This window comes from Haemaphysalis longicornis, unplaced genomic scaffold, assembly GCF_048455015.1.
Source record: "Haemaphysalis longicornis isolate Haplotype H1 unplaced genomic scaffold, Haemaphysalis longicornis Haplotype H1 scaffold_1, whole genome shotgun sequence".
Taxonomy (NCBI): Eukaryota; Metazoa; Arthropoda; class Arachnida; order Ixodida; family Ixodidae; genus Haemaphysalis; species Haemaphysalis longicornis.
In genome coordinates, this window is record NW_027526203.1 from 307,026,350 (window position 1) to 307,038,030 (window position 11,681).

Here is an 11,681-nt window from a genome sequence, read left to right on the forward strand (position 1 = left end):
CCCTGTGCAGTGGATATTTTGTTACCAACATTTGCTGTAATTTCAATGACCTGGCCACAAATTTTCGACATTTCGCCTAACTCGAAACTCCACTTATCTCGAAATTTTCAGCGGATTTTACGACTTCGAGTTAATGCGCGATTACTGCATAACTGTCAAGACTGGAGGAGCAAATCAATTTGACACAGCTGTCGAAATTGATTAACAAAAGCGTGGTCAGTGACATTCGTTCCTACAACATGGCAAAGCCCTCCAAAAGATTGAACAGAGGGCGAGTTTAACGTCAACGAAGAAGAAGCTTGCCACTGGCAGAGGCATGAGGTATGCACCCAGAGGCGAAAGTTGAATCAGGAAAAATAACATGGATGGGATCATGAAAGTAGCGGAAACGTTTTATGAAGATTTGTACGACAGTAACGTTAGCCTAGGGAACAGTAGTGAACAGACTCGCCTGGCTCGCGAGGTTCTCAATGGTATCTAAAGAGGAGGTGGAAAAGCCGCTTAGAAGATGAAGAAAAAGAAACGTTGGGGAGACAATGAAATAACCGCAGTTCACTAAAAGTTGGAAGAGACATTGGACCAGAAAAGCGTGCACAGTTTTTTAGCGAACATGCGATGCCTGAATCCGGCATCGTTTGTCGTAGCCAGGCTATTTCCTTTTGGCAGCCTCTTGACAGGCGTATATCTGTATTAAGGCGCTGCGCGAAAGTTCAGGAGAGTCAGGAAACGTTACGCGTATTGCGTGCACGGCCGGGCCCGCAATCATAGAAAGCCACTACCAAATGCTACACTTTATGAACGCAATTTGCAGCAAAGTGAGCGCAGATGGTCAAATGTTCTACCAGTTCTCTTTAGCATACTTCTACTTGGACGAACTGTGCGGAACTTCTGGCCATTAGAGAGGCTCTTCTGGCTCTAACTGGACTCACTTTGCGGCCCGAGGCTTGCATCGTAATTCGCACCGATGCCCTTTAAGCAGTCAGCATACTACGGTTAGTGAGCCATAGCCCTATGCTGGCCCAGAGTATTCACCACCTTGCGGCACGAATTGCTCACAAGATACTGATTGAATGGGTTCCGCGTGACCTACTGACGGCCTACTGCAAGGCAGACGTAGCAGCCTGGCTAGCAGTCTCCATTCCAACTCTGGCTTCCCCGTTAGAGATGGATGATGCGACTCTCCTGCTGACTAGAAAGGAACACCTCCGGCGCCGTACACGTGCTCTAATTCCACCATCTGCTGCCATCCTCCCCCCGAGTCCTACCGTGCCGAGGAGGTTGCGCTTAGGAGGATCCGGGTGGGGGTGGCCTTAACTCCCACCGTGACCTGCCAATGGCCTCACTTCAAGGATTGTTTTACAAATCCCGGTTGCCCAGTTTGCCACCGCAGCGATGCAATAGCCGACATACACCACTTGCCGTGGTCTTGCCTCGCTTTGCGTCCTACGAGACTGCGACATCTTGCGGCGACGGGCCTCCGCGTAGACGACGCATCCGCATACAACGCAGGGATATATGGGCCCCATCATCGTTCCCTCCTAGACTTTACAGGCGAGGTGAATGTTTTCATGTTCATCTAACAAACTTTCCTCATCATCCTCTCATTCCCCTTATCTACGCCCAGTGGCAAAATAAACGCTTAAAAAAAAGATGACTACATGATGAATGAAGAAGACTACGGGAGGGCCCTGGAGGGAAGGCGAAGAAGAACCTTAACGAAGATTAACCAACAGAAGCAGTTGCTGGGCGTATTGATGCATATTTTGTGCCTGTGTGCCCATCGTATCCCGATGCGCGCTCTAGTGAAAATACGCGCCATTTTTTTAATGATCGCCTACTTCTTGCTAGAAAAAGTACGTATAACCTTGGCTCCTTGACCGACAAAAATCTGTCTAGGAAGAAAAACTGCAATCAGACACTGCGAACGTTCGCTGTGAATTAACATATACCGGACGAATATGGCACAGTCAATACTCGAAGCTACACGTACATTTCCTAATTATTCTCAATCATTTAGTTGGGAATAATCCCAGTTAATAGCCACGCGAAATTTCTTCTGATTAATCAAAAACTCGTACAATGTACGACTGAAACATCCGCATCAAGGAACTGAAGTTCAGCACCTAAATAACACGGCCGGTCAGCTTCCTTCTGCATTTGTTTTCTGGAAATGTATTCATTCGTTTTATTTCATTTTTTTCTTTGGGCGAGATAACGTCATATGAAGGTAATAATATACGCCTTGGTTCGAAACCGGCATCTCCACGCGCAATTCACTGATCTGCCGGCCAGCCGCAAAAGAAATAAAACAGAAAAGAACGTCGGCGGAGTATGTACAGGCCGACCGAACTTGCCCGAGAAAGGCTCTGGCTGGCTCCTTAATGCAGGTGTCTAAGCATCGACTGGCCTTTTGTAACAATTCTGTGATCCAATAGAGTACCTCGTTTTGTTTTTGTTGTGCCCTGGGGTGTTGTTTGTGTCTGACCGTGGCCCTTCCTCAACGCCAGTGCCCTACCTTGACATACTCTTTTTCGTGCTGCCTCACCTTAGCACTGCTGCGGCCGCTATCAACAGCAGCTGTAGCAAGCTGTTAGCACACCATCACCTTATCGGCTCAAGTGGCCGGCTCCCTTTGACGCCTCTCTTATACACCTTCATAATCGCCTTTGTTCTATCGCTGCAGTCGGAGAAGTCTGTTGTGCTGCCAGGGGCCAAGTCGTGTTATTCCTTGGGTATAAAAGAGCGTCATACCGGAAATCGCTCCCCGCGAGACTTGTTAGGGGGCGGCGTTCAGAGTCCCTCTATTTTGCTATGATCAACATGTCATCGGTGTTACTCTCAGTCTCCCTTACCACCGTTGTGAGTGCTGCGCCTAAACAGCTCGTTCCTTCGTAAACTCAGGGAAAGCGCAGGATGCCGCTCAGTGAAGCCCATGACTACTGGTGCTTCGGAATTGTTGCGCTTTTTTAGGGCGCAGCCCTTTGGCAGCCGTTAGCTGGGTTTTGTGGCGTCGGCGGTTATGTCCGCGTAACCGAGTGAGCGAACGCAGCAGCGACGACAGAAAGAAAACGGAGAGGAGTGCTTGGCGAAGGCCGAAGAGGAGGGTGGCACGCGCGGCTATGGCGTTATCTCTTTCACTATCTCCCCCTCACTCTTGTTTCGTGCGTCGCCGCAAAGGCCCTGACACTTTCCCCAGACGCTGTTCCGTTCACCACTAATCCAAACCATCTGACATATGCGTGGGAGGTTCAAACACGATTTGCAACAACATGCTTGCCGGCGGCGGTGACGCACTGCGAGATGCAGCAGAGTAGCGCGCGCCGCCGTGCGTTCGGTGACCACGCGATCAGTTCCTGAGACGCAGCGCAGCTATGCGCCGTGACCGAGAAGACTGCAGTTCGCCCTTCGCACATCGTCAGTTTTTATGCTTCGTTTTTTCATGCAGTGCTCCTTCTCTCTCGCTGCACCGCAGTTTTCACCACCAGCCAACAGTACAGTCAAACCCGGCTATAACGAACCCGGATACAGCGAATTATGCTGTATATCGAACAAAAATAATTCAGTTACGGAAATACATGGGAAACATATTCCTTATAACGAAGTTCACATCCGATATATCGAACTCTGCGCGCCTAGAATGGCCGCCGAAATGCATGGTCTCGGAGCGGCGATTGAGATGTGGATTGGCCGCGACCACGGAGCAAGAGTTGGGACTTAGACATTGCACCTCGCACGGAGCGACATGACGCCCGACACTTTCCGTAACTGTTTCCGACGCGCGGGACTCACGACGGAACCCGCGCAGTCAGCGAGCCCGGACCAAGACAGCAGCATCCGTGAACTGTGGGAAGAGCTCCCCCGCATTCCCGATGATGTCGGGAGTGTAAGCCGCCCAACGCTTATAATGAAGCGCTTCCGGCTGTCAATGTGCTCCGCCAATGCTTCTTAGATTTTGGAGGACGCGGACTCGAACTGGTGCAAATAATGTTTCGTGTAGAGAGTGCTATGCTAGTTGAAGCCGCCAAAATGAAAGGGAAAACAAAAATCACCGCTTTTTTCTTTGCAAAGTAGGCAGTTCAGGCTACTTGAAATAAATGGGTTATTTTGGGTATGGTAACGGCTACTTTACTGTGTTCGTTTTTGCATGCGGGGATGGTGGAGTTGAGGAGAGGGAGGGGGCTCCTGCGGATTGCGAACTTTTAACGATAAGTTCGTTATAGGCGGGTTCGGCTATATCGAACTATTGGATATATCGAACTAATCGCGGTGCATATTGCAATCCGCTATAAACGGGTTTGACTGTATATTTAGCTTGTGTGACATCAGTTCGTGCATCCATAGCGCAAGGTATTCAACTGAGCGAAAGAAGACTATTCGGGCGACTTTTCGAGTTTCCCGTTGAGAGCTAACGCGGTCAGAACGGATACGTAATATTCGGCTGAGACGTTCGTGGTGGACCAACCAAACATTTCCCAGCCCCGTTCATCGTTTTTAGCAGTGGAGCTGTTCTACAAGCCGTAAGTTCGCCAATTAAAGTGCTAAGTTGGGCAAGTTAGTTACTAACTAATGAACTGATATGATAGGTGCGGGTGCACGCCAAAATTCATGCAGACGCGCATCTTGTTTAGATTTTGTTCTCAAAGTGATAGGGAAGTTTTCGAGGCTTTTGTGATAGACAGGGAAGGCGAAAACTGCGTCAGTGCACCATCTGTGGCCCTTCCAGCTAAACAAATCTTTTTCTTTAATAGAGAAGGGGTGTCTGATGACCATGCGTAATCGGTGACTGGTGTGTACACGTGTCGGTAGAGAACATGTGCTGTAATGTTGCCAGGTATTGTTTGTGATTCAGCGTGAATAGTGATAAGAGTGAGTGCAAAACTTGCGGCGTTTTATTTCCGCGAACTAATGTTTTTTTTTTTGTTGTTGTTTATATGTACATATATGCGTGCTTCTTTTGGCACAAAGCAAGTTGAAGTCTAGCATGTGTTTCGTCTTTTATTTTCCTCTTTGTCCAGTGTTAAAGTTCGCTAGCAGTATGAGCTCATTAATTATGAGCAGTAAAGCATTCGGTGTTTATATTTCTCGCCTCTTTTGCTGTACCGTAATGATGATGCCCGTCAGGCATAATGCTGAACCAAATATATAAGTACTGAATGCCTGCACAAACACCTCCAGCGTGAAGTCAGACTTTGGATTTACTGCATGCCTAGTCTCCCCCTGAGCATTCAGGTATAAACACCGCCTAAAATATGCACAAGTGCTTCCACGTACACTTAGCAAAATTTCGCCGCATTTCGCACAGTCAGTTTCCATATATTTCCCTACCACCATGTCGTTTAGCTTCCCGCAGGGATTACGAAATGATTAAATACATTAAAGTCCTATAACTGCCGAAAAATTCTTCCTGGCACTCACGTGCTTTGAATGCAAAAGCAATATGGCTTCCCTTAACGACATTTATTAAAGGCTTCACTACTGCTACATCATGTTTGCGTATTTTCACTTTACTTTCTTCGTCTTGATTAATCACCGCACGCCATTTGGAATTTCGTACTTCTATATTATTGTAGCTTCGTGGAACGAGCATGTGCTGTAGCTGTAATGAATTCTTAGATAAGTATCGCCAGGGGAGGCCTTAATGCTTTCGCATTCAAAGCACGTAAGGAGACTCAAGTGCACCGATAATTTTTTTTTTTTTACCGCGAAGATGCTAGACTATTGTTGGTTGGGATTCTTAGTGCCACCCGTGTTCAGAAAGGTGGTGGAAGCATACAGGTTATTGAAGCTAGCTGACACTCGAAAAGGAATAAAGCAAAACAAAAAAAAACCCACACACAGGATGCCTACCCATTAGCGTCCCGGGAGAAGCTTTACGGCCACACCACATAACGTGCACATCCAGTGGCAATCACGCAACACCACGGCCGACGAGACATAACGCGGGAAGCAAAAAGAAGGAACGGGAGACGAAGCAGATCGGCCCCTCACAAGTAGTCTGGTCACGATGGGCGTCGCCTGCCCTGCCGCGTAACTTTCCACGACGTTTGCAACCAAGCTGTAACGACTAGTTGCAACGACTCTTGCGTGCTGTTTGACGCTATTCATGTGTGAATAGTGTATAGTTGCTCAATGTTGTTATTCTTTTGCCAACAGATTTGCTGTCCTTTCACTTCTGCAAGACAAGATGGCTCCTTGATTCGATTCTTTTAGTTGGATAGGGCTCGCATCATCCGCAGTGCTGCCGCTAGGGGCACCAAGGAAGGTAAAAGCAAACGGTGTCGATTGATAAATTGTAGGGTTTATCACGCCGACGCAGCGCAGGCGATGAGGCGCGTCGTAGTGGAGGGCTCCGGATTAATTTTGATCCCCTGGGGATTTTTAAGGTGCGGCCAAATCTCGTACACACGGGCGTTTTTGTTTTTCGCCTCCATATCAGAAAAGCGGCCGCCACGGCCGGGAACAAAAGGTGTCGGTTCTTGCTGTTCCAAGCATAACAAAAGAGAAGACAAAGAAATGGACGCGCCTTGTCCCATTGGATGGTACGCGAGCAGTCAGAACGTTAGAAAGTTGAATAAAACAAGTTTTCAATGCAGTTATCATGGGGTGAGCTCAGTGTTGTACGGAACGGCGTTCCAAGGAACGGCATTCCTGGAACTATAGTTCCTTTTGGGAGGAACGTAGGAACACCCCCGTTCCATTAAGAGTGTGTGTAACTGTAACGGTAACTCGTTACGTTTACGAAGGAACAGCAGAGGGAACGTCGTTCCTTCTGTAAACGTTCCATCGCTAAGGTGACGCGTGACTCTTTTGATGCCAAGGCTTTAGGGTTGAAGCAAGTACAAAAAGCCACAGACCGCTACTATGTTTCCCTTTCTATAAGATGCCCGACTTATATAAGATGCCCGACTTTCTATAAGATGCCCGACTTGCCCGCCCTTCCGCAGAACATCCACCCTCGAGAGTCAAAGCAGAAGAATAAGCGCGCAGCGGGCCGCAGGCTGTCCGGCAGGCTGCGCCGGGTGCGCGCGGCCATGTCGCTACGTCGTCTGCAGATGCGCGTGATACAGGTGCTTCGGTGCCCCTTTGATTCGTCTTGTCTTCTGCGGCGATTTCTTCTTTCGCACATAAGAGTGGAACGTGAAAGCTGAGCAGGTTAAGACATGTCTGCACCGTGTCTATCGCACGCGTGTTCTCTTCAGTACAGGCAGCCGAGCCAGCCGAAGGGGCCGTACAAGATTTCGCTGCTAGGTCACCAGCGTTGCGCTCACCGCGTGGAAAAACAAGGCGTCAAGTTCCCAGCCTCGGATTTTTTAAGTATTGCCCCTGCCGCCCAAAGCGAGGCGAGAGCTACATCTCATCCGCAACAGCAACCATCCCTGAGAGCTTCCAGCCGAATCTGACCTCGGGCGTTCTATCGCCCCACGGCGCGGACATGGCGCTCGAACGTACCGTCGTAAACTTTCTCTCGCAGAGAGCGGACTCACGGTTTCGTGATGTGCCAGGTTTACTTTGACTATTTCTTTTAGAGTTTGGCTGGGAGTTATTGTGCCACCTTTCGATCCTTAGCATTATAGCAGTGCGGCGACTGTGGTGTATTGTTAGGGACCGGTTCCGACCAGGGCTTCAGCCGGGCACCGATGGCAAGCCGAGTTGTGGTAGCGTAGCTGGTGGCTGCTGCCGTGCGCAGAGTTCCTCCGCTCCGACGGCGAGAAGCCGGAGGCCAAACTTAAAGACTGTTTATTGCATGGCTAAGGGAATAGCATAAAGTTACAGGAGATAAGGCTGGGAGAAAAGGCGAACACGAATTCTTAATTCGGCAGAGTAACACTCCCAAGCTTTGTTTTTGAGGCACCGATGCTCGCTCATGAGAAAATTTAAGGAGCAAATCACAACAACGGTCAACTTTATGCGCACGGCACCACAAAGTGTTTTAACGGCCGTCAAATAAAATATACACAAAACACAACTGTCCATGGAGAGGCGGGTTGCATGCTATCACACGCCTTTGAGCAGAAGCGGAGGCGGTCTCCCGAGCCTGAGGGACTGAACCAACTTATTCTCAATTACAACACAGTAGTACCCTCAAGAGCTTTAGTAAAACGGCTCTTCAACATTGCCAACGACGTGTTGACGAAAAAACGTGTGTCTGTCCGACACCAACATCAAGATGCAACTCTTGTTGAGTTCAAACAAAGGACTCTTCCAAGTTCCGAAAATGTGTTATGGACATTCCCCCCCCCCCCCCCCCCCCCCACACACACACTCATACTGTAATATTGATTCCCCATTCATTAAACGCGTATGTATTGTTCTTTTTTATGCGGTTTTTGTACACGACATGTATGTTCGTGCATGTGAGTAAATTTCTTCTTCCACATCTGAAACGTGGTATCACGACTGCGCACTTGAAGACCCAAGCGGTAAGCGATATATATGGTGCACTTGTAATAGACGAGTACCACAGTTGCACTTAGGCATGTCTGGAATACGTCCGCTGCTCTATGAAAAAAATTAGTCTAGGAGCGTTTTGTTAGGTTCTTTTGATATCCAGATAATGTGTAGCTGGTGGTGTTCATATTCGTATAATATACGTAGTTCAATGTGAGTGTAAGATTGCTCACGTGATTTCGCCTTAGGATTATGTGACACTATATTTTAATTTAAAAAATAAAATGTAACGTTAATGTAACGACCCGTTACAATGTTCGAAGTGTAACTGCAACGCCTTCCTTTCTCGGTATAGGAACTTGTAACGGGAACTCGTTTCAAAATTGGGAAGAAACAAGGAACGAGCTTTCGTTTCTGTTTTAGAGGAACGCGTACAACACTGGGCGAGCTAGAGGGGAGGAGACGAGCGCGGGGGGTGGGAGGAGGAGAGAGGGAAGGAAGTTACGTTGCGGGGGAGCCCAAGACTATCGTCTTTCAACGACATACCCTGTTAGGCCACCCGTGGTTCAGCTTCCCCACAGTGCCCTTCAGGTACCAATGTATGTATGTATGTATGTATGTATGTATGTATGTATGTATGTATGTATGTATGTATGTATGTATGTATGTATGTATGTATGTATGTATGTGTTTATTGTTCTTTACAAAGACAGGAAGGTCCCCCCGGAGGCGTAAGTTGCCTCGCCTAGGGGCGGACACCGGAACGCCTGCTGGTGTAGAGGTTCCCCGACATGCATCCTTTGACCAAAAACTGGATCTGCGGTGTGGCACTGGGGAATGCAGAACGTCATGCATGCATTGCGTGATGTCACAGCGCAGAGAAAACTTTTGAGTTTAATCAGAAGCTCGACGGCGTCATTCACCGAAATTTAATTCTCGTCGGCGTGAATTAGTCGATCGGGTGCATTGTGGCGAAGCCGGACCACAGGGTTGTCCTACAGTGTACGTGGCCGATTTTTTAAGTTCGATGACGGCGCGCGACACTTGGATTTTTTTCAGCTATTCGATATGGGCAATACCGGGTATTTTTTTACTCATGAGGCATATCAGGCTGTCACCTTAATAAACGCGTGTAACTCAAGCAATGCATGCAAACGCGTCGCAACAAATCACAGTGAGTTTTTCGTCTAAATGGTAGTGGGAGGAAATGTTCTATTCGCAAGGGTTGCTACAAGGTATTGCGGGAGGCTGTACCGCTAATGTAGTTCGATTTTTGTTTCACTCAAAATTCTATGTGTAATCATAGGTGCGATTCCACCCCCACCCCCTTTACAATATTATTCCACCCGTAATTCACCGTTTGCCGAATATATGCGAAGTGTGCTCGTTCTATTAGAAATCTGGGAACAGCGTCATAGATAGAATTTATTGTTGGCGAACGCGTACAGTTATGGACAAATGAAATTCGAACACGAAAATATTTACCAGAACACGCAAAATTGAAACATACTGTTCGTGGAAATCCAATAATGGTGCACTATTGGTATATTCGAAAAACCGCACTTTCCAACTTTGTAACTGTAATTAAGCCAAGCGTCAATTTCCCTCCCAAGTACTGACCGAGCCTAACATGACCGATGGCGAAGTGTCAATTTGGCTTGCATGGAAAGAAATCGCGCTATTTGTGTGTTCCGGTTCATACTTTCGTGGTCACGTTTCGTTTGTCCATTACTGTAAGTTTACAGGTCGGGCTCATAAAGACGCCCGTTTGTCTTAAGGCAACGCAACTTGTACGGAACTTGGTTGGAGAACCCTATTTTGGGCTTGTTGGTTCCAAAGGGCGCATCAGAAACAGCACAATAAACACGAGTAGACAAAGACTAGAGCTGGTCTTTGTTTATTCGCTTTCTTGTGGTGTCTTTGTTGCGCTGTTGAACATTATGATTTTGTTCATAGGTAATGCTCTCACTTTCTCAAAACTTGCCGGCTAATGGAGCAGGACTGCTGCATTTCTTATAGGGATATTTCCCTCTTTTACAACTGCGTTTCGTTTATCCGAGCGAGAAATAACGTGGCTCTATACAAATTAACCACATATATCAGATGTACACTTTCGTTATTTTTTCTTTTCATTTTATATTAAAAATTGCCCCTCAAGAGAATTTTCGGGCATCGCGACGCCACGCAAGGTTGCACTCGGTTCTTACCAATTATGTCCTACACATCACGTAATGGCTTCTGAAGCCTGTGTTTTGTTCTCATTTGACTCTCTATTTTCGTTTTGGAGAAGACTTCCCCCGATAGTGTTTCCTACAAAGATTTAGCAAGTAACTTTCTGTCTGTCCTCGTTCAGGATCGGTCAACCACGCAAGGGTTAAGAGACAGGAGTAAATTTCCATGCTGAGTGGCGTACAGACATTGAACTCTCACGTTTTAAGGCAAATGAAGCCTACGCAAGAAAAAAACAGCTTGAATCTCACCTTTCTGTGCCCTCGAAACGAGACTGCAAGACAGCAGCAGTAAGAGGCTGGCTGCGGGCCACCCCATGTCTCTTAGGGGGCCCTACCAAGCTGATTCTTCTGAAGAACTGCGACAGCCACAGTGATCTATGACTGGCGCAAAGGCAGTATGACCGCTCAGCTGTCACAATCACCTATAAGGCTTGTCACGAAGCCACGATTGTGCATCCGGCTGTTTCTCGCGTAATCTGGAGGACGACAAAATTAGTGATACGCCATCGAGACAATAGAAAGGTGGAATGCCTCATCGCGAGCTTTCCTCGTTGTCCTTGGGCGTTGATAGCAAGCCTGTCGGCGTTTACCTTCAGTCAAGCTCAGGCTGAAAACAAAGAACAAAGCGGCAATATCCTACGATCGGCTGCCCACAATCTCTTTTTCAGCCAAAAGCCTGGTCTCATTAGCACCGTATCTCCGTGCTCATCTTGCTGCTCTTTATCTCCGCGGCAATTATTGAACGGATGGATACCTTGAATGCTGACAAAAGCAACTTCGCCTTAGCCGTGTTGCCCCTACGCCACTCAGTTCAAGTTCGAATCGGCGTATTACACTCAGACGCGGCAACTGGGCAGCGCATTGGAAGGTGACACCTGGCGATCTATAACGCGCGCTGAAATCTCGGACACGAGCATTTTTGTTTGCCGCCTCTATAAAAACAAAAACTGCCGCCGCGTTTGAGGATCAAGCTACGGTCCCGCGCTCAGCAGGGTCTCGAATTTGCGACTAAGCCACCGCAATCATTATTCAGAGTACATGTCTATGTTTGCGGAAAATTCC

At 47.8% G+C, this 11,681-nt stretch overlaps 1 protein-coding gene across 2 annotated transcripts in view; it reads right to left on the bottom strand.

The window, feature by feature from the left end:
- LOC144149666 (MAM and LDL-receptor class A domain-containing protein 1-like) overlaps positions 1-11,051 on the bottom strand; it is a 308,201-nt gene extending 297,150 nt beyond the window's left edge. For both annotated transcript variants that reach the window (XM_077681331.1, XM_077681329.1), the window contains exon 1: positions 10,869-11,051. In XM_077681331.1, the coding sequence (XP_077537457.1) occupies positions 10,869-10,935 (67 nt within the window). In that variant the 5' untranslated portion in view covers positions 10,936-11,051. The remainder of the gene's footprint in view (positions 1-10,868) is intronic.
- Between the last annotated feature and the right edge of the window lie 630 nt (positions 11,052-11,681).